Source organism: Oncorhynchus clarkii, chromosome 2 (genome assembly GCF_045791955.1).
Source record: "Oncorhynchus clarkii lewisi isolate Uvic-CL-2024 chromosome 2, UVic_Ocla_1.0, whole genome shotgun sequence".
NCBI classification, from domain to species: domain Eukaryota; kingdom Metazoa; phylum Chordata; class Actinopteri; order Salmoniformes; family Salmonidae; genus Oncorhynchus; species Oncorhynchus clarkii.
The window spans coordinates 49,339,031-49,362,423 of NC_092148.1; the positions used below are offsets into that span (position 1 = coordinate 49,339,031).

General features: G+C 42.7%; 2 protein-coding genes across 8 annotated transcripts in view; one reads left to right on the plus strand and one right to left on the minus strand.

Moving 5' to 3' along the window:
• The window catches only part of LOC139368821 (lactadherin-like), a 72,438-nt gene extending 59,909 nt beyond the window's left edge, over positions 1-12,529 (minus strand). The window contains exon 1 of the mRNA XM_071108215.1: positions 12,317-12,529. Coding sequence (XP_070964316.1) covers positions 12,317-12,473 — 157 coding nt within the window. The 5' untranslated portion in view covers positions 12,474-12,529. The remainder of the gene's footprint in view (positions 1-12,316) is intronic.
• LOC139368836 (monoacylglycerol lipase ABHD2-like) lies at positions 178-22,579 on the plus strand. 7 transcript variants are annotated; one of them, XM_071108245.1, is made up of 13 exons: positions 178-321; positions 437-525; positions 781-842; positions 1,102-1,338; positions 2,919-3,094; positions 7,077-7,244; positions 12,654-12,837; positions 14,650-14,742; positions 17,604-17,705; positions 17,819-17,888; positions 18,218-18,302; positions 20,565-20,762; positions 21,014-22,579. In XM_071108245.1, the coding sequence occupies exons 4-13, from the start codon at positions 1,124-1,126 to the stop codon at positions 21,028-21,030; spliced, it is 1,308 nt and encodes a 435-aa protein (XP_070964346.1). In that variant the 5' UTR covers positions 178-321; positions 437-525; positions 781-842; positions 1,102-1,123; the 3' UTR covers positions 21,031-22,579. The 7 variants fall into 7 exon arrangements, with proteins under 7 accessions (XP_070964346.1, XP_070964354.1, XP_070964392.1 ...); XM_071108291.1 differs by having other exon boundaries at positions 202-321; positions 20,570-20,762; XM_071108271.1 differs by having other exon boundaries at positions 202-321; positions 1,108-1,338.
• The last annotated feature ends 814 nt before the right edge of the window (positions 22,580-23,393 follow it).

Consider the following 23,393-nt stretch of genomic DNA (forward strand, 5'->3'; position numbering starts at 1 on the left):
GTAAGGCAGAAAACGCGCTGAGCTAGTAAAACACAGAATATTACTCCACGTTCTCACACCCCTTTGTTTTTGTTTTGAGCCGACTTCGCCGTGGCCCAAAACTGGGCACCAAAAATTACCCAACATGTGACGTAGCGGTAACTGAGCTCCAATAAAAAATAGCTATATGTAAATCACCTCTTCTGCAGTAGGAAGTCGGGCTGCAGTTGCTAGGTGCTCGCGTGTTTCAACTCTGTTCCGCTGTAGTAAACAGTCCGCGACTACACGGAGCAGCTGTGCAATGTGCACAGAGAGCAACACAGCTTGTAAACATACATGCATGTAAGGACACTGATTCGGACGAAAGCTCGAGTAGACCGCGAAAATATCTTTGAGGTTAAAAATGGTACGTTGTGCATGGTTGCCAACCAGCTGACTTGCTGGCTTTTTTTTACAGAAACAATTGCTACTGCGTGTGTGCTGAAATGAGGGTTGTCGGCTGACAGAGGGCAGTCTACTTTTTCTGCGTGTTTCACTGTATCAAAAGTGGGTAACATTTATGTATTCTATTCTAGATCAGATTGTAAGCGTATAATGAGTTGTCTCGCGCAAATTCAACTCTAACACAAACATTACCTGTCAGACTTCACTGCTAAATAATAACGTCCGAATGATTGGAATTCGTACAATGATGTATATAATGTAATTTGTATCTACATAAAGTCAAGCAGATTCGACTTTTGCATTCAACAATATGCTGACAGTTAGCTATTTGGGTGACTTTTTGTTCTTCTTTTCCAGCGCTGCCAGATTCTGAAATGCATGTCCAGGGGGTGACTGAGTATCATTAGTTATTGAACAAGGTGGGCAAAAATGTTTGACACTGTCTGACCGACTTCGTTTCTTTCTGCTGTTTGTGGACTTCAAATCAGTCTTATTGACGAGTGTACCATGAGTTCACTCGTGGAGCCAGTCTTATTGTGGTCATATTTGATCTCATTATTCTTATCACGCTCTAATTTACATGATGTATCAATGCTATGACTGCATGTGACTCTTTATATACCCTCTGCACCTGTGTGCCATGTGTTGCTGTTGTGATCATATGTTAATTGTGCCTAGACATAGGTCCTCTCTGTCAACCATGAGTGCACTCGTGGAGCCAGGCGATGTCCACACCATTGCCCACGAGATGCCAGCCATATTTGATGGCATGAAGCTGGCTGCCGTAGCAACGGTGCTCTATTTCCTGGTGCGCTGTCTGAATCTGAAGAGTCCCACGGCTCCGCCTGACATCACCTATCGGGACACGCCCCTCAACCGCTATCTGCTCAAGTCCTGCCCCATCCTGACCAAAGAGTGAGTACTGATACCTACCCAGCAGATAGGATGTCATTTGGGACACAGCCACGATCACCTATAGAGCCCTGGTCAAAAGTAATAAACTATATAGGAAATGGGGTGCTATTTGGGACGCAAACCGTGTTCCCATGCACCGGAGCACACATAGGCCTACTTGAGAGCAAGCACACACACTTGTGATTAAAATAGCAGTCATGCCATGCAGTGCTTCCTGGAACATGTTATGTTGTTGTGACTATGGTATCAATATCACATTCCAGAGCAGACTGGTACATGCCACACATACACAGACAGTCACAAGCTCATACTCATAAACCCACATGTACTGTAGCTACAGGACATACTATCCCACTTTCATAAACATCCTTAATCTTTCCTTTCCCCCTGAGTCGTGATCACTTTCAACCCAGTCGCGATCGTGCCCTTCTCACCGTACCTCCCTGTTAGACCAGTCCTCAACACTCCCTGCATCAGTCAACGGCTGTCCAGCCAATCGAGATGCCGTGTGTGGGTATAGGAGGTTTCCTGTTAACACTATTATTTTACAGCCACATCGCAATTACATAACATCTACACTATGGACCACACTGCAGACTTAGCATGGCTAAATTACACTGTCTTTACATGGATGAAGTGAACATTTTTTAAGATAAACTCTATAACTCAAGGAGCTGTTTTTCATTGAGGCATATTTGCTGTAAAATGTAAATGGCTTCCATGAGACATGAAGATGTTAATGTCTTGCTACCAGTGATATATAATTGATCCTACAGGCCAAAGCCTGGTCACAGAGTGGGGAAAGGAGGTTAATTAAAACGATTGTGTTTCTTTGCATGAGATGGAAAGACCATGCTAGAGGTACAGCTAGGATCCAGAGTTACTTGCAAATTAGATTATTTTTTGTTGTTGTTATGCCTTTTTTTTTCTTCCTAATTTTGTGGTATCCAATTGTTTCATCTCTGCAACTTCCGTACAGACTCGGGAGAGTCGAAGGTCGAGAGCCGTGCTTCCCCCGAAACACAACCCAACCAAGCCGCACCGCTTCTTGACACAATGTCCACTTAACCCGGAAGCCAGCCACACCAATGTGTCGGAGGAAACGTCATACACCTGGTGACCGTGTCAGTGTGCACTGCGCCTGGCCCGCCACAGGAGTTTCTAGTGCGCGATGGGACAAGGACATCCCTGCCGGCCTAACCCGGACGACACTGGGACAATTGTGCGCCGCCCCATGGGTCTCCCGGTCGCAGCCAGCTGCGACAGAGCCTTGACTCGACCCCAGAATCTCTAGTGGCACAGCTAGCACTGCGATGCAGTGCCTTAGACCACTGCACTACTCGGGAGGCCCACAAATTAGATGTTTATACATGTTAACGTGTGTTTATGTTTATACATGCTAGATTTTGTGTGCTTTTGCGTGTGATTCCATGCACGTGTGTGTGTGGAATGTACCAGTTCACACTGGGATTTCATACCATGCTCACAACACAAAATGTTCCACAAGGCACTGACATTACTGCTCTTACGTCACTTTGGCTCTCACACATCCACTCTTGCCCGTTTGTGTATTCACACAGGTACGAACCACCGCTGCTGTGGGGGAAGAGTGGACACCTCCAGACTGCCCTGTATGGGAAGATGGGGCGTGTCAGCTCCCCAAACCCCTGTGGGGTGCGCAAGTACCTCCTCATGCAGGATGGGGCCACTGCCACCTTTGACCTCTTCGAGTCGCTGGGGGACCACCGCACTGGAGGTGAGAGATTCGCTCCAGAGTGACTATTCCCCTAGGTGCAGAACTAGGCTCAACTTCCCCTGCACCAATCCTAACCTTAACCTTTAGTGAGGAAATGCAAAAATGACCCAAGATCAGTGTCTCGGCTGGAGCAGCTTCACCCTACTCTAAGATATTCAGTGTCATGTACAGACCTGGGTTCAAGTACTAAACTCAGCAAAAAAATAAACGTCAATTTTTCAGGACTCTTGTCTTTCAAAGATAATTAGTAAAAATCCAAATAACTTCACAGATCTTCATTGTAAAGGGTTTAGACACGGTATCCCATGCTTGTTCAATGAACCATAAACAATTAATGAACATGCACCTGTCGCAACGGTCGTTAAGACACTAACAGTTTACAGACGGTAGGCAATTAAGGTCAGTTATGACAACCTAGGACACTAAAGAGGCCTTTCTACTGACTCTGGAAAAACATCCAAAGAAAGATGCCCAGAGTCCCTGCTCATCTGCATGAATGTGCCTTAGGCATACTGCAAGGAGGCATGAGGACTGCAGATTTGGCCAGGGCAATAAATTGCAATGTCCGTACTGTGAGACACCTAAGACAGAGCTACAGGGAGACATGACGGCAGTGGCAGACCACGTGTAACAACCCTGCACAGGATCCGTACATCCGAACATCACACCTGTGGGACAGGTACAGAATGGCAACAACAACTGCCCGGGTTACACCAGGAACGCACAATCCCTCCATCAGTGCTCAGAATTTCCGCAATAGGCTGAGAGAGGCTGGACTGATGGCTTGTAGGCCTGTTGTAAGGCAGGTCCTCACCAGATATCACCAGCAACAGCGTCGCCTATGGGCACAAACCCACTGTCGCTGGACCAGACGACTGGCAAAAAGTGCTCTTCACTGACGAGTCGCGGTTTTGTCTCACCAGGGGTGATGGTCGGATTCGCATTTATCGTCGAAGGAATGAGCGTTACACTGAGGCCTGTACTCTGGAGCGGGATCGATTTGGAGGTGGAGGGTCCGTCATGGGGCGGTGTGTCACAGCATCATCGGACTGAGCTTGTTGTCATTGCAGGCAATCTCAACGCTGTGCGTTACAGGAAAGACATCCTCCTCTCTCATGTGATACCCTTCCTGCAGGCTCATCCTGACATGACCCTCCAGCATGACAATGCCACCAGCCATACTGTTTGTTCTGTGCATGATTTCCTGCAAGACAGGAACGTCAGTGTTCTGCCATGGCCAGCAACGAGCCTGGGGGGGTAACATCTCACAGCAAGAACTGGCAAATCTGGTGCAGTCAATGAAGAGGAGATGCATTGCGGTACTCTATGCAGCTGATGGCCACACCAGATACTGTTACACCCCCCCTTGTTCAGGGACACATTATTCCATTTCTGTTAGTCACATGTCTGTGGAACTTGTTCAGTTTATGTCTCAGTTGTTGAAATTTGTTATGTTCATACAAATATTTGAAATCTTTCAAATACTTGTGTTTGCTGGAATATTAATAACTTTATTTATAGACCTCTTTTCAATAACAGGTTAACAAAGTGCTTCGCATCAAGTGCATAAGTGGGTTTTCAGGGGGGATTTAAAGAGGCACTGAATCTGCAAGCCTGATCTCCTCTGGCAATGTAAGTTGTAAGTTGGGGCAAAACCAATCCTAGCCTTAAACGTGATCCTATCTATTCTAAAGGTGACTTGTAGTTGGGTGGGTTTTGCACTTTTGCAATTATTGTGTTGGTTCAATTATGCCAGACGAGCTCAATCAAGCCCAGCTAAAGTATTTTAAATTATTTCAAATAGTATTTGAACCTAGGTCTGGTCATGTACCACATGCCATGTACTGTATCTGTGATATGGGCATGACTCAGCCTATTGGTTAGGCTTACAAAAACAGCTGTGCTCAATACTGTCCGCATCCCTTCAAGTCCTCAGTGTAGTGGTACTTCAAAATGAGGTTTAATGCAACAGGTCTGTGACTAGTTTACATTATTTAGACATTTTGAGGTAATTCATCGAATGGAATTGGCTTTGGTTGGTGTCTACTGTTTCCTTATCTTGAGTAATGCATGTCAAGGGAACACTTATTTATTTATTTATTAAAAATCCTCTCGTACTGTTTTGGGCACATGCCCTAGGGTATCTAATTGGGTTTGAGACCATTAGCATGATGGTGCCCCTGAGGAAAGAGTAGCACACACCCTTTATCTGTGTAGTGACTCCCTGGTAGGCTTGGATGGTATACTATGTATACCGGGATATTTTGAAATATAGACGGTATGATTTTTCAAATAGAATTAATCGCTTCAGCCATGCATTTGGTTTGTCAGCTAAGTGGCTAGCCTGCAAGATCAAGCTTCTTGGTTACCGCAGAGGCCACCAATCCCCTCCCGGATCAAGATTATTGGGGCCTCATTTATAAATTGTGTAAGTACACGATATACCCACCCAAATGTGTGTGCGCCAATTTTCACGCAAAAGTTGGCATTTCATCTCTGCTAGTGGTTGAAATATTGTATTGTAAGCTGGCAAGTATTTTGTGCAAATGGAGATATGACAAAGTTTATTCATAAAAAAATCTGGAAAACGTATGAACTAGAATGCAGCCATTTGCAGTTACTTAAGAGCGAAAATCATTTTTTATAAAATGATTTATTTAAAAAATCTAAAATATAGACATTTCCTATTTTGTTTTCATAAGTTGCATAATAAATTCCTGGCCGTGATGGATTCATATTTCCGAAGTAGCCATACAAAAAATGACCATGCGCAGCTCTCATTTAATTGGACCTAGAAGTCTAGTGAATATGTATTTCAAGTTTTGCAATCCCATAAGCAGCACTATTTATAATATTCAGTCGAATTTAACAGGTGAACAGTCTATTTTACATTGAAGTAGACTGTAGCAGACATAAGCCTACCTTAATGTAAAATATAAACTAGTCACCTGTTAAATTCTGTATATTATAAATAGTGCGCAATGGGACAAGGACATCCCTGCCGGCCTAACCCGGACGACACTGGGCCAATTGTGTGCCGCCCCATGGGTTGTAGGAAAAGTCGATGTAAAACATTGTGCTGCCAGGTCCACAATAATTTGCCATTGTTTTCTCTTTCAGAACTGACAGTCCTTTGCCAGATGCAGCATAAATTAATGCTAAAGATGAAAGCATTCTGACAACTCAGTAGATAGACTGGCAGCTTGTGTAAAATATTTGACAGTATAGGTAGGCTTCAGTATTGGTGTGCGATAGGAGTGCCACATCATTGCCTATTTAATCTCAGAGCCTATATCAAGGCAGGACATTGGGTTTCTATCTATTGATAAACTAAATTTTGAATGCCAATAGTTCCAAATTCTACAGCAAGTAAAAGCGTGTCATTGTCACCGTAAGTTTTAATGTCCAGGCAGAGTTTTAATGCTTGTTCACGCTTGCACAGTTTTACTACGGGTCTGATTTATAACTGGGGAAACATGCGTGCGCCAAGTTTATAAATCTTAATGTTGTTGTACCTGCGCCGACTTTTCAGAAATTGCGCATGTGGGAATGTTGTGACATTTTAAGCAGCGGTAAGAAGAGGCCCCTGCTGCCTAAACGTGTTGTGTGTTGAATAATATATCATTTGGAAAGAAATGTCGCCCCTTTTGTGTACTGCAAGTAATACCCTATACGGTACAGAGCAGTTTGAAAGTCTGGATACCGCCTAACCCTACTCCTTGGTCTTGTTCATTAGGCACCACACAGAAGAAAATGACAAACAGGGAAAGACTACCGGAACTGGTCCAATGCTAATTTTAATTTCCTGTTGCAAAATGTTTCAAAGCGTGTTCCACTGTGTGCACTAATGAACATTTGTGTGCACTAATGACCCCTGTTGCACATAGAATAGCGTGCTTTTCGGCCTTCAATTTGCCCTAACACCACCTACCCACGGACTCCCCTTTATCACCTGTGTGTTTACTGTGTTTTTACTCCACAGATGACATCACCATGGTGATCTGCCCAGGGATTGGTAACCACAGTGAGAAGCACTACATCCGTACCTTTGTAAATCACTCCCAGAGGCAGGGGTACAGGTGTGCTGTTCTCAACCATCTGGGGTCCCTGCCCAACATCGAGCTCACCTCGCCGCGCATGTTCACCTACGGTAAGACCGACAGGGCCAGGGCTCTGTTAAGTATGCATATTGTTGTCCTTTTTAATAATAAAACTGTCCATATGTAGCTTGTTTAGGGTCACAGGTCCAGAAATGGCTGAAGAATTGCAACAATTACCTGGAGCCAACTCTGCAGGTGATTTTGAAAAGTCATAGTCAATCGTTCAAAAATCTAATAATGATTTATCTTTAATTTACAATCTGTAGAAACAATGAGAATAGAAAGGTTCAGAACAGCAGAGTTGAAAAATATGTCAAATAGAAATCCAGTATGGATGTTGTTAAGAGATAGATGGGTGGGGTTGAATGGAGCTGAAGGGTGGGACTGATAACGAATGTAAAATATGCTGTGTCCGTAAAAAAAATATGTGTGTGTGTGTGTGTGTGTGTGTTCAGAACTTTTGTGAAACAGCACAGTTCCAAATATATGGCAAATAGAAATCAAACTGGATGGACATCAGAAATAGATGGGAGGGGTAGAGGAAGAACAAGATTAAAAACAAACAAAATAGAACTATTGTCAAATAGAATGTGTCCATAACCTTTCTAGCGCAGGTGTTCTGCTAGCGGAACCCCTCGACAACATTCCGCTGAAAAGGCAGTGCGCAAAATTCAGAAATATATTTTTTTAGAAATATGTAACTTTCACACATTAACAAGTCCAATACAGCAAATGAAAGATAAACATCTTGTTAATCTACCCATCGTGTCCGATTTAAAAAATGCTTTACAGCGAAAGCACAACATATGTTGTTAGGTCATAGCCAAGTCAAAAAAACAGAAATTTTTCCAGCCAAAGATAGGAGTCACAAAAAGCAGAAATATAGATACAATTAATCACTAAACTTTGATCTTCATCAGATGATACTCATAGGACATCATGTTACACAATACATGTATGTTTTGTTCGATAATGTGCATATTTACATTCAGAAATCTCAGTTTACATTGCCACGTTACGTGCAGTAATGTTTTGATTCCAAAACATCTGGTGATTTTGCAGAAATACTCATAATAAACATTGATAAAAGATAAGTGTTATTCACAGAATTAAAGAGACTTCTCCTTAATGCAACTGCTGTGTCAGATTTTTTTTTTTATTATGGAAAAAGCATAATCTGAGAACGGCATTCAGAGCCCAAAACAGCCAGAGAAATATCTGCCATTTTGGGGTCAACAGAAGTTAGAAATAACACCATAAATATTCACTTACCTTTGATCTTCATCAGAAGGCACTCCCAGGAATCCCAGTCCGACAATAAATGACTGATTTGTTCCATAAAGGCCATCATTTATGTCCAAATAGCCACTTGTTGTTAGTGTGTTCAGCCCACTAATTCATCTTCATGAGGCGCAAGCACTTCGTCCAGACAAACTCAAAGTCCCGTTACAGTCCTTTAGAAACATGTCAAACGATGTATGGAATCAATCGTTAGGATGTTTTTAACATAAAACATCAATGTTCCAACTGGAGAATTCCTATGTCTGAAGAAAATCTCTGGAATGAGAGGTAACTGTCGGGAGCGCGCATCCTGAGACCAAGGCACTATGCCAGACCACTGACTCCGAGGTCTCATGAGTCCCTCCTTTATAGTAGAATCCTCATTGAAGTTTCTAAAGATGGTTGACATCTAGTGGAAGCCTTAGGAAGTGCAACTTGACTCATTACACTGTGTATTCGGTAGGCCAAGCTTTTGAAAAACTACAAACCTCAGATGTCCCACTTCCTGGTTGGATTTTTCTCAGGTTTTCGCCTGCCATATGAGTTCTGTTATACTCACAGATATCATTCAAACAGTTTTAGAAACTTCAGAGTGTTTTCTATCCAATGCTAATATTTGCATATTATTATTAGTATCTGGGACAGAGTAGGAGGCAGTTCACTCTGGGCACGCTATTCATCCAAAAGTGAAAATGCTGCCCCCTATCCCAATTAAGGTATATAGTGTGTGTATAAGCTGGAAGTAAAAGCCTAAGTGTTGTTCATTAGTTTACTCCAATTAGGGGAGGGGTGGTAGGGTTAGCGGAAAATAATAATTGTATTTATTTATTTTAAAAAGTTTGTATTTAGATATATAATATGTGTATACACTACTGTTCAAAAGTTTGGGGTCACTTAGAAATTTCCTCAACTGGCAGCTTCATTAAATAGTATGCGCAAAACACCAGTCTCAGCGTTAACAGCGAAGAGGCGACTCCGGGATGCTGGCCTTCTAGGCAGTTGCAAAGAAAAAGCCATATCTCAGACTGGCCAATAAAAATAACATTATTATGGGCAAAAGAACACACACTGGACAGAGGAACTCCCGGTGTCGCCTCTTCACCTTTGACGTTGAGACGTTTTGCGGGTACTACTTAATGAAGCTGCCAGTTAAGGACTTGTGAGATGTCTGTTTCTCAAACTAGACACAAATGTACTTGTCCTCTTGGGGCCTCCCACTCTTTCTATTCTGGTTAGAGACAGTTTGCGCTGTTCTGTGAAGGGAGTAGTACACAGCATTGTACGAGATCTTCATTTTCTAGACTGACGAGGTTCAGAAGAAAGGTCTTTGTTTCTGGCCATTTTGAGCCTGTAATCGAACCCACAAATGCTGATGCTCCAGATACTCAACTAGTCTAAATAAGGCCAGTTTTATTGCTTCTTTAATCAGAACAACAATTTTGAGCTGTGCCAACATAATTGCAAAATGGTTTTCTAATGATCAATTAGCCTTTTAAAATGATCAACTTGGATTATCTAACACAAGGTGTCAGTGGAACACAGGAGTGATGGTTGCTGATAATGGGCCTCTGTATGCCTGTGTAGATATTACATTAAACATCATCCGTTTCCAGCTACAATAGTCATTTACAACACTAACAATGTCTACACTGTAGTTCTGATCAATTTTATGTTATTTTAATGGGCAAAAATGTGCTTTTCTTTCAAAAACAAGGACATTTCTAAGTGGTGCCAAGCCTGTGTGTGTGTGTGCTCACTACTGGTCAAAAGTTTTCGAACACCTACTCATTGAAGGGGTTTTCTTTATTTTTACTATTTTCTACATTGTAAAATAGTGAAGACATCAAAACTATAAAATAACACATATGGAATCATGTAGTAACCACACAATTTGTTAAAACAAAATCAAAGTATTTTTTTGAGATTCTTCAAATAGCCACCCTTAGCCTTGATGACAGCTTTGCATACTTTTTTTTGATGACCATGATTCCATGTGTTATTTCATAGTTTTGATGTCTTCACTGTTATTCTACAATGTAGAAAATAGTTTTAAAAATGAAGAAACCCTGGAATGAGAAGGTCTGTCCAAACTTTTGACTGTGTTTACAAAAAAATATATGAGGGATTGGAAATGATGCGGACAATTACATTGATGGAAGCTACAATCCAATTTGGCATTTAGTTGAGGTTGACTTTGGTCTACTTCTAATTAGTCTGCTACAGCCGGACATGATTGAAAACATTGGTGACTGAATTAATGTTACGTGTGACCTACAGTGGGGCAAAAAAGTATTTAGTCAGCCACCAATTGTGCAAGTTCTCCCACTTAAAAAGATGAGCGGCCTGTAATTTTCATCATAGGTACACTTCAACTAGGACAGACAAAATGAGAAAAAAATCCAGAAAATCACATTGTAGGATTTTAATTTATTTATTTGCAAATTATGGTGGAAAATAAGTATTTGGTCAATAACGAAAGTTTATCTCCAATACTTTGTTATATACCCTTTGTTGGCAATGACAGAGGTCAAACGTTTTCTGTAAGTCTTCACAAGGTTTTCACACACTGTTGCTGGTATTTTGGCCCATTCCTCCATGCAGATCTCCTCTAGAGCAGTGATGTTTTGGGGCTGTTGCTGGGCAACACGGACTTTCAACTCCCTCCAAAGATTTTCTATGGGGTTGAGATCTGGAGACTGGCTAGGCCACTCCAGGACCTTGAAATGCTTCTTACGAAGCCACTCCTTCGTTGCCCGGGCGGTGTGTTTAGGATCATTGTCATGCTGAAAGACCCAGCCACTTTTCATCTTCAATGCCCTTGCTGATGGAAGGATGTTTTCACTCAAAATCTCACAATACATGGCCCCATTCATTCTTTCCTTTACTCGTCCTGGTCCCTTTGCAGAAAAACAGCCCCAAAGCATGCTTCACAGTAGGTATGGTGTTCTTTGGATGCAACTCAGCATTTGTCCTCCAAACACGACGAGTTATTACCAAAAAGTTATATTTTGGTTTCATCTGACCATATGACATTCTCCCAATCTTCTTCTGGATCATCCAAATGCTCTCTAGCAAACTTCAGACGGGCCTGGACATGTACTGGCTTAAGCAGGGGGAAATGTCTGGCACTGCAGGATTTGAGTCCCTGGCGGCGTAGTGTGTTACTGATGGTAGGCTTAGTTACTTTGGTCCCAGCTCTCTGCAGGTCATTCACTAGGCCCCCCCGTGTGGTTCTGGGATTTTTGCTCAACGTTCTTGTGATCATTTTGACCCCACGGGGTGAGATCTTGCGTGGAGCCCCAGATCGAGGGAGATTATCAATGGTCTTGTATGTCTTCCATTTCCTAATAATTGCTCCCACAGTTGATTTCTTCAAACCAAGCTGCTTACCTGTTGCAGATTCAGTCTTCCCAGCCTGGTGCAGGTCTACAATTTTGTTTCTGGTGTCCTTTGACAGCTCTTTGGTCTTGGTCATAGTGGAGTTTGGAGTGTGACTGTTTGAGGTTGTGGACAGGTGTCTTTTATACTGATAACAAGTTCAAACCGGTGCCATTAATATAGGTAACGAGTGGAGGACAGATGAGCCTCTTAAAGAAGAAGTTGTTACAGGTCTGTGAGAGCCAGAAATCTTGCTTGTTTGTAGGTGACCAAATACTTATTTTCCACCATAATTTGCAAATAAATTCATAAGATGAAAATTACAGGCCTCTCATCTTTTTAAGTGGGAGAACTTGAACAATTGGTGGCTGACTAAATACTTTTTTGCCCCACTGTATGGAGTTCTCCAAGTAAAAAGCTTGATGTGGAAAAGTTGGTTAATTAATAAATGTATTGCATTTACCTGTAACTTGCACTGTCTTTCTAACTGCTACTAGGTGTGGCAGGTAGCCTGGAGGTTTGAGAGGCAGGTCAGCAATTGGAGGGTTGTCGGTTTGAATCCCTAGTACAGCTGGAAAATCTGGTGGGGAGTGCGCCAGTAACCGGAGGGTTGCTGGCATCTGTATCCTAGATCCCGTCTTCTGCCGTTGTGCCCTTGCGCAGGGCCCCTAAACCCCTAAATCTATCCAGGGGCACTACACCGTGTCCAACCCTGGGTTTCAATCCCTTGGGATTTGTTTGTGCATCTCAGTGCATTTGGTTGAAAAGCAAAATACACATTTCTGTGATTCCTTTTCCAGGTTGTACGTGGGAGTTTGCAGCCATGGTGGGTTCCATCAAGCGGGCCTTCCCCCAGACACTGCTCATCGTGGTGGGCTTCAGCCTAGGGGGGAACATTGTGTGTAAGTTCCTGGGGGAGAACAGGATCAACCAGGAGAGAGTGCTGTGCTGCGTCAGTGTCTGCCAGGGATACAGCGCACTCCGGTACGTGGAATCAAAATAAAGCGTTATACAAATGGCACCCACTACACTGTCACGTAGAACGTCGTTGATACTTTGATTTGGCTACACGCGGACATGCGTGTGTCTAGATCCACGGCCGTGAGGATTTGTGGAAAGGGGCAGGCAGCCAGTCTGGCCTCTCTTTGTTCATACCCATAGGTAGGCCATGGCCACCACTTTACCCCTGTGTAGCTTTTGTGTTTGTCCGCATCTCTTTTTAATCTCACGCCGAGCACCACACACACACACACACGCGCGTGACTCCACCTCAGTGACTCTGACCGCTATTGTCTCTCATAGACCTCAATTCGCCTTGTTTCCCCGTTCACTTTTAGACACCGGTCACGTGCACTCTGCAAATAGTCTAAAGTAAGTACACTCGGGCTATTAAAAACCTGCCATCACATATGCCCGTTACCCGTTTATACAAACCACACCCGCGCATTAAGTCCTACCAAAGTGCTTACACTGCTAATACATGTTTCACATAGGATTTACTGTATGTTGCCTGTTAACACCATAAAAATGGGCCAATGTTTATATGACCTCTTTCAAACAGGCCCGGCATGAGCCTTTTATACCTCCCATGCACATGCCTGCACCGAGTACATGGTAGTAGGGCTGTGTAGATGTGGGTGGGGCATCTATTTGAATGAATCCATTGAATATACGCAATCACAATCTATTATTAGTTCATTGACTAATAAAGTGTATTTTCAAAAGAATGGAATAGCAAGTATTTTGTAAATTATGCTACTGATCTATGAAGCCTAATTGGCTGCGCCATGCAAATCGAATCAATCGTTTATTTTGTTCATTAAACCGACAGGATGCACTTTGCTCTGCCCTGATCAGTCAAACAACATATACCCTACATGACCAAAAGTATGTGGACACATACACATAAAATAACAGCCTCAACTCTTCTGGGAAATCTTTCCACTAGATGTTGGAACATTGCTGAGGGGACTTGCTTCCATTCAGCCACAAGAATTAGTCAGGTCGGCCACTGATGTTGGGCGATTAGGCCTGGCTCGCAGTTGGCGTTCCAATTCATCCCAAAGGTGTGTGTTCGATGGGGTTGAGGGCAGGGCTCTGTGCAGGCCAGTCAAGTTATTCCACACTGATCTCGACAAAACATTTCTATACGGACCTCGTTTTTTTGCACAGTATTGTCATTCTGAAACAGGAAAGGGCCTTCCCCAAACTGATGCTACAAAGTTGGAAGCACAGAATCGTCTAGAATGTCATTGTATGCTGTAGCGTTAAGATTTCACTGGAACTAAGGGGCCAAGTCCGAACCATGAAAGACAGCCCCAGACCATTATTCCTCCTCCACCAAACTTTACAGTTTTATACACCTGTCAGCAACGGGTGTGTCTGAAGTAGCCAAATCCACTATTTTGAAAGGGTGTCCACATGCTTTTGTGTGTATGTAAGGGGTAAGGTGACTAGGCATCAGGATATAAGATAAACAGAGTAGCAGCAGCTTGTGTGTGTAGTCAGTATAAATGTGTGTGTGTGCATAGAGGCAGTGCAAAAATAAAAAGTTCAACGAGGATACTCCGGTTAACTCAGTCCATGTAGTTATTTATCAGTATTATTGCTTGGGGATAGAAGCTGTTCAAGAGCCTGTTAGTGCCAGACTTGATGCAGGCTGTAATACAACAAATGTGGAATAAGTCGAGGGGTATGAATACGTTTTGAAGGCACTGTAGAAATACATGCACAATAAAAAAACCACTCATTGTGTGGTATTGACCGTCTCTCTCGTGTGTGTGTGTGTGAATCCAGGGCCCAGAAGACGTTCCTACAGTGGGACCAGTGTCGGAGGCTCTATAACTTTGTCATGGCAGACAACATGAAGAAGATAATCCTCTCCCACCGGTACATACAACTGCTAAAACACGCGTCTCAGTAGTTAGTACACATATCACTACTGTCATAGTCCCTATGCAATGTTCAGTCTTTGAAATAAGACCTAGACAGAAATCCTAAATAAATTGCCCTAATGGTTCATTTACGAGCTACATGCTTCAAGCCAGACTAATTTACGTCATTTGTGATTACGAAATATCAAACTGTCTGGACGACAAAACAAACCCAGATAAGACATCATCATCATCATCATGATGGTTCTCAAGCGGCCACTGGGCCAGCCACCCTTCCATCAGTATCAGACAGCTGGTGTTCTTGTTTGCTTGTAGCCTATAACAAGCATGCAGGCTTCCCTACTGTATAAAAATGACAATTTACAAGTGGAGTCTGCAATGAACATTACAGCAGTAAAATGTCATTCTAATTCACACTACCGGTCAAAAGTTTATTTGAGATTCTTCAAATAGCCACTCTGTCTTGATGACAGCTTTGCACACTCTTGGCATTCTGTCAACCAGCTTCATGAGGTAGTCACCTGGAATGCATTTGAATTAACAGGTGTGCCTTGTTAAAAGTTAATTGGTGGAATTTCTTTCCTCAATTACTTTGAGCCAATCAGTTGTGTTGTGACAAGGTAGGGGTGGTATACCGAAGATATCCCTATTTGGTAAAAGACCAAGTCCGTATTATGGCAAGAACGGCTCAAATAACCAAAGAGAAACAACAGTCCCATCATTACTTTTAATGACATGAAGGTCATTCAATATGGAACATTTCAAGAACTTTAAGTGCAGTCACAAAAACCATCAAGCGCTATGATGAAATTGGCTCTCATGAGGACCGCCACAGGAAACAAAGACCAAAGAGTTACCTCTGCTGCAGTTCATTAGAGTTACCAGCCTCAGAAATTGCAACCCCAAAACATGCGTCACAGAGTTCAAGTAACAGACACATCTCAACATCAACTGTTCAGAGGAGACTATGTGAATCGGGCCTTCATGGTCGAATTCCTGCAAGGAACCACTAAAGGGACACCAATAAATAAATAAAAAAGAGACTTGCTTGGGCCAAGAAACACGAGCAATTGACATTTAGAATGGTGGAAATGTGTCCTTTGGTCTGGAGTCCAAATTGGAGATGTTTGGTTTCAACCGCCGTGTCTTTGTGAGACGCGGTGTGGGTGAACGGATGATCTCCACATAAGTATTTCCCACCGTAAGGCATGGAGGAAGTGGTGTGGCGGTGCTTTGCTGGTGACTTGCTTGTTTTATTTAGAATTCAAGGCACACTTAACCAGCATGGCTACCACAGCATTCTGCAGCGATAAGCCATCCCATCTGGTTTGCACTTAGTGGGACTATCATATGTTTTTCAACAGGACAATGACCAAACACACCTCCAGGCTGTGTAAGGGCTATTTTACCAAGAAGGAGAGTGATGGAGTGCTGCATCAGATGACCTGGCCTCCACAATCACCCGACCTCAACAACTGAGATGGTTTGGGATGAGTCAGACAGCAGAGTGAAGGATAAGCGGCCAACAAGTGCTCAGCATATGTGGGAACTCCTTCAAGACTGGAAAAGCATTTAAAGTGAAGCTGGTTGAGAGAATGCCAATAGTGTGCAAAGCTTTCATCAGGGCAAAGGGTGGCAACTCTTGAAGAATCTCAAATATAAAATATATTTAGATTTGTTTAACACTTTTTTGGGGGGGGGGGGGGGGGTTACTACATGATTCCATATGTTATTTCATAGTTTTGATATCTTCACTATCTTTCTACAATGTAAATAATTTAGACTGTACAATTGCACATTTAGACTGTATAAATTACATTTTAAATAATGATGAAACGAAAGATGCCTTATTAGGCTATACAGTCATTCAACAGTGCCTTTTGAATTGATTTTATCTGTTTCGTGTAGTGAATCTGTTATTCAATGTGTTTGTTTCGGCTAATAGCGATATGGCCCCAACATTTTTTTCCCCAACAAATAATGTTTTTATATATAGTTTCTAAAATGTATACTTCAAGGGGTCTTTTTTAAATGTAATTAATTAATGTGGAACCCTCCTTCCCCATGCTTAGACTGTTTATTTCGCGGACTGCAAATAAGAGATTCATATGGTGCTCATATTATAATGGCTGTCTTTTCACCTTTGCCCACTTCAGAAGTTAGATTTTCTCCAGGTGTCCCTCATTATAAATAACGTACTGTCCCTAAATTACACGTTTATTCTGTCACTCAACTCTTCATTTATAATGAGTGTAATTTTGTATTGAGCGGGATATAGCTACATGCTGTATGTGTTGATTTGCTGCTGTTGTGGATGGATCAGAGGAACCGTTAGACTGTGCACAAGGTAAATTATCAATAGACCTATGTGCCAAAATTACCTGGAGAAATCTGACCTGCAATTTGTAAATAAAGCTGCTGTACTTATTAATTCGTAAAACCTTCATTTGTATCACTTTGAAGTGACCCAAATGGCAAATTAATCTTTAATTTATACATTTCGAGATATATTAAACCACAAAAAAAAAAAATGTTTATTTGGCTTTATTAGCATTGTCTGTCAACACCCGTTACAAAAAATCTGGCAGTTTTGAAGCTGCAGTAGAAGTGCAGTCGACTGTTATTTTGGACACCTTAATTGCAGAATAACTCAAGTTGAACTGCAGTATATACTGCACTGTAACTGCAGTCGCACTGCAAAATTATTGCAGTAAAAAAAACATTTGGATGCAGTATTTTCAGCATACTGCAATATTTTTTTTTGGAAGGGATATTTCTGATACTGAATTGTTTTTTGCAGGAATGTATTTTACGTCATACATTGTGTACCACCTGTACGCTGTTTCTGATTGACAGGGGCAGTTTGTTTGGTATGAACTCGAGCAAGATGGAGGACGCAGACCTGAGCCGACTGTACACAGCTACCTCCCTTATGCAGATCGATGACAATATCATGAGGTGACGGCTGGCTTTCTGACTCTCTGGTGGCCATCTTGAAATAATCTTGTCTTTAGTAATTGTGGCCTTGTTGCTATAACCTGAAGCCTGTTTTTTGTTCATATGTTTCACAGAAAGTTCCATGGTCACGACACGCTGAAAGAGTACTACGAGAAGGAAAGCTGCGTACACTACATTCACAATGTGAGTGAACACGGACCAGACCGGAGTCTCCCAGAGCCTTCGTAGCTGAAGTAGTACATTATTTCTCTTGACGACCCAGACTCAAGTCTCCTATAGACACACAAAGTGCTTCATTGAACAAATTTTGCTTGAAGATTGAAGTCAGATATTTATTTTATAATTGTTCCACTAATGTGGTTGTCGGTCTGGGTTGTGGAGATTTTTCGTTTGACTATTTTAGCTACTAAGGATTTGAGAAACCTAGCCCAGAGTGATTACAAAGTGGTTTTCAAACTTAATGATGATGATGATGATGATGTATGAGGGTGATGATGACAATCGTATTTCAGATCAATGTGCCTCTGCTGCTGGTCAACTCCTCAGATGACCCTCTGGTCCATCGGTCACTTCTGACCATCCCACGCACACTCGCAGGTATTCGCTCTATTCAGTAAGCGTTGTAACTAATTGAGTACTCACCACATTTTGTTGATTAATTATTTATTCATAGTGAGTGATAGCAGTTTTAGTAGCCAGGACAGGATATCTTCCAAAACAAATCGATGGGCGTAAATGGGCCGCGCTCACCAAGTTCACAATTTATGGCCAAATCACCTCAAAGAAATGTGTACTGAGCATTCTTGTTTGATTACATTTAGCTTCATACAAAATCCTTTTAAACTGGTCAACTTCTTCCTTTCTCTGCTGGACACACTCTTTAAGTTTTGACCGCTAAGTGTTGATAAATCCTTCTCGCTATCTTTCTGCAGCGTCTCCCTGCCCAGACAGTCTTTTTGAATTTTTCATGGCCATGCGATCCCCTGTGCTGTGGTATTATTTACAGGGTGTGTTTGTTTTCCGCACGTGCGCCATGTGTCGCCCGCATTTAAGCATTTGTCTGCCTCAGTGGCCGGGAGTCACTGGCCCGACCCCCATTTTAGTGTGTAAATCAACAGCCACAAGGCTTGTAGGAGAAAGGTGCTGGCATCTACTTCCCCCTGAGACCAGGGTGCTCTAACCATGTGGCTGAAGGGCTACGGTCCTGTAGGTTTTCACTCCAACCCTAATCTAGCACACCTGATTCTAATAATTAAATAACCTGAATCAGGCTGTTTACAACTGGGGTTGAATTGAAAACCTACAGGAGGGCAGCACTCCAGGAACGGGGTTGGCGAGCCCTGCCTTAGACCCTGTAACTCACGCCTGGCCTGCATGTTCCATAGGGGACTGTGTTGTGGCAGTGTCCCATAAAGGGTATACAGGCTATTCTCATCACCAAAGGCTACTAGAGTGCAAACAAACCTATTGTATTGGACAACTGCATACACGCGGATATGGAAGTAGCCTCATGTACCATACGTAGTCGCACACAACCCGATTTTTAAGGGCGAGTCATGCTCTCTAATAAAGGTAGATGGGTTCAGTCAGTGTTACTCCAGTCCCATTAGCGCTGTCTGTCTGTATCTGGAGGTCAGTCAGGAAGCCAGCAAGCCACCCTCAGTCTGCCTGGGCCCTTTCAGCAGCCAGCACTGGGCTGCACGGCCGGCACCAGCTGTCTCTGCTGTGTGCCTCTCTGCTCCCTCTCAGGCGCTGATGAGCTGCCTTTTTAAAAAAAACTGGCCTGTGTGTTTTGTGTGCGTACGCTTCCTCCATATGGAGAGCTAATCGCAGGTCAGCTGCTACCACCTCACCACTAACCTTATGTACTTTACATGGAGACAGACACTGACCTTGGATCATTTCATAATGAAGTCATAATGAATAAGATGATATGGACGGGCCATAGATCAGCACTCCTACTCTGAGATGCTTTGTGAATACAGGCCCATGCCTGGTCAGGGCAGGCCTGTGGCAGTGTTATTTACTGACGGTTGTTATATTATTTACTCTGGTCACTAGTGTTTCTGTAACGATGTCACCTGGGCCAGAGTGAAAGACGGGTTGCGGCTTGACTAGAAAAGCAGTGTGCTGCCCGTTTTTATAATCTATACTTCTGTACCGTACACGTTTTTTGATTTGTATCTGAGCGCCTCTCGCGTTCAGTTTGCAGTGACTAAAAGTTACGAGAGGGAAATAAAGACGGAGCGAGTCAGGGCTGAGAGTGTTGGGTGGCAGAAATGGAAAGGAAATTTGGCCTAGGAGTCACATATCTGTGAGGAAACTCGAGGCTCTGCCAGAAAGGGCTACCTGTGAGCTTGCACAAAACTAAACCAATGAATCGTCAGTACATTGGCAATATCTAATTCATTACCTCATCGAGTTGCACTGTTACATCTACCATTTGAGATGTTTTGCATTGTGTTTACTGTGTTCGAGTAAGAGTGCAATGACCTAATCTATACTGAACACAACATGCAACAATTTCATTGTTCTTTTTACTGAGTTAGTTCATTTAAGGAAATCAGTCACTTGAAATTCATTAGGCCCTAATCTATGGATTTGACATGACAGGGCAGGGGCGCAGCCACGGGTGGTTCTAGGTTCACCCACTGGAGAGCCAGGCCCAGCCAATCAGAATGAGTTTTTCCCCACAAAGGGGCTTTATTACAGACAGAAATACTCCTCTGCACCCAATACCACTTTGGTGGCATCTTACCTAGTAATAGGGCAGTAGTATCAGCATCCACCATTGTTTACGCAACGACACCACCACATGCTAACTGTTAGCATCACCGTATCTTTCTCCACACCCGTCAGAAAAGAAGCCGAATGTGATCTTCGCCCTGACGCTCCACGGGGGTCACCTGGGCTTCTTCGAGGGGGCTGTGCTGTTTCCCCAGCCCCTCACCTGGATGGACAAGGTTATCGTGGGCTATGCCAACGCAATATGCCAGTGGGAAAGACACAGACCGCCCTGCCTGAGGACACGTCGTGGACTCTGTCCACAGGCCGACGGTAAAGCTTACCGCACACATGCTCATGTATTTTGTATGGACACACACTGCCAGGGATAAAACGGGGATGCCATGAGACGAAAGGAAAGGTTTCACACTCTACCTACATTTACAGGCGTACACACACACACACACGTTATTGTTATTATTAATATACGCACATCCAGTATTCCTCTGTCCTAGTCCCTTAACATCCTGTCAATCAAGAGTCACTATCTGCCACTCACACTTTTTTTAAATTTTTTTTTAAAGGGACTCCTAGTTTATAAGGACACAAATACGCCCACCGGAGAAGGCCGAAACCTGTATTCTTCTCTTCAAAAGGGGGACGGGGATGATCTATGGGCACAGTAGCTCGCCTGACTTTGTTCTGACTATAGCTTTGCTTAGAGAAACACAGCATTCAGCTGCGAATGACATTCATTGAAAGCCTTTACCTGTGGACTCCAGTCAGTCGAATGTATGGCACTTGCTCCTCTAAACGTGGATACACAGTGTATCCTGCACCTGCTGGTGAACAGCTACCAGACTCCACACTGGCTTATTTATTGCTCCGTTCTGTCCATGGAAAAGACTGGAGAAGAGATTTAGCTTCTGTGTGCAACGTCCCAGCCAGCACCCCTTGGTTCTCACTTGGGTTGCTACTTGGTCCCGACTCTCCTAGCTGTTTGTTCCGAGTGTGTGTACTGTTGTCGTGATGTTGTCAAATGGGAGCTCTGGGAGGTTGAAACTCTGAAGGCTTTTGTTAAGCAGAGAAATAGAATTCATAGAACAGACATTTTATTGTTATGTTAAGCTTCTTTAGCTCTTTTTAATAATTGGGGCCAGGGTCAAAATCTGGTCTGGCCTCTAGTTCTAGGCTATTAGGCAATACTTTCCTGGTCAGGTCATCCATCGTCTGAGGAAAAACTCCAATCTGGCCCTAGTGATAATATATTTTGTCTTCACATTGTGCCTCAAACATAAACATAGCAAATCAAAATATTTCAAACCAAGAAAGGATGGTAATGGTTTAAAGTACTTCATTACTATTTTCAATACGCAGACATAGTGTTCAAGGACCACACTCTGTAAATATCTGACATTCTGAGGAAGCACCCAATCCTACCCAGAACACATTAATAACAAGTTCCCATTGTCCTGTACTGTATTTTTAGTGGAACAGCCTCTGATATTCTCACTGGTTGGCTTGCACTACACAGCACTCCACTTCTGAGACTCAAATACATAGATTTTTTTATATATTGTAACTTGAGTTGTGAGTATAGGAATGTTTCTGACCTTTTCTAAGTAGTTGATTCTTACAAGCCGAGTGCACTGACTAAAGTCCTTAATCACAGCCACTGTGAGGCAAGGGTCCACTGTGCTATTTCAGTCATTCAGTTGGTTTGCCTGAGTAGCCAATGTTCAATGGTACAATGTATTCTGGCATGTACGTTTTGGAGATTTCACTGTAGGACCAATGGAATGGTCTAAAATGAGCAAACTCCACCCACCTGGGGCAACGGGCGACACAAAACAAGCGCACTCACCATTGAGCATTGGTTATTTGAGTTGATTGATTTAACCAAGTAGGGAACTGATTGTCAAGGTTTGCCATGAACATTGTGTGTCTACCTGAATCATTAAACTCACCCAACAGCAAAGATGAAAATTTAAGCCACGTTTAGGTTTGTTGCTGTTGTGAAATAATATATAGGTATGCGCTACAGATGTAGACCCCAGTTGTCCTCAATTGAAATACCAAAACACCATGTGACTTGGTTATACTTCCTTATATGGGCAAAGCCCCATGCTTTATTTAAAAAAAAAAATAAACACAGAAGGTTGAGGTTACCTTGTGTAAGTTTAGTCTGACAGCGTCTTTGTTCTCGTTTTCCCTTTTTCCATTTAATATTTTTGCTGTTCTTTTTAAGAGATATTTGTTGGAAACTGTTTAAAAAAATAATAAAAAATGGTGTGGTTCCTGAGATGTAGAGCACAGACTAAGTTGGCTTAAATACTCTGGTCGAGATTCAGTCCAAGGCGCATTGTAGACAAACGTACTTCCCTTTTTGAAGGTAATTTGCACTTGACCTGACTTCTGAATGTGATCTCTACACGTGTCAGGGAATTTTGGGGTTATGTTGATCAGTGCAGTGCGTTTGTCGACGATGCGCCTTTGATTGAATCCCGGGCTCTTGTCTTTTTATTTGCGCTTGTCTGTATTCTATTCCATGTGTAAAAAAATGGACCAAGTTACTGTGATATCATTGGGTAGATGAGAGAAGAGTTGCTGAACGAGGAGCCTTGCAGAGAGAACTAAGGTCATTTCATACCTTCCACTATTTATCCCTATGGAATTCATCCTTTGTTTGCCTTTTTTGTTTACAACCCCTATAGATGTACAATGCTGTTCAGTCATTATAATGTAGAATCACAACTTGGCGTGCTGTATAAAGTAATCGTGTGTATTTTGGTTCCGATAGATAAGGGTGTGCAAAACGCAATACATTTATGGGGGGGGACATTGAACTTGTATCCTTGAAATACACTATTTTGTTGTGGATTTCTCTGCATTTGGGTATTCCTTTCTGTCCTATGTTTTGTTTTCCAAAGATTCTACAAGCCAAGGTGAACAGATTGTCATCTT

Coding starts and splice junctions, on each gene's coding strand:
- LOC139368836 (XM_071108245.1), top strand. CDS start 1,124: ATGAGTGCACTCGTGGAGCCAGGCGATGTCCACACCATTGCCCACGAG. Junction 3,095..7,076: donor GGGGGACCACCGCACTGGAG/GTGAGAGATTCG, acceptor TTTACTCCACAG/ATGACATCACCATGGTGATC. Junction 14,743..17,603: donor AAGATAATCCTCTCCCACCG/GTACATACAACT, acceptor TCTGATTGACAG/GGGCAGTTTGTTTGGTATGA.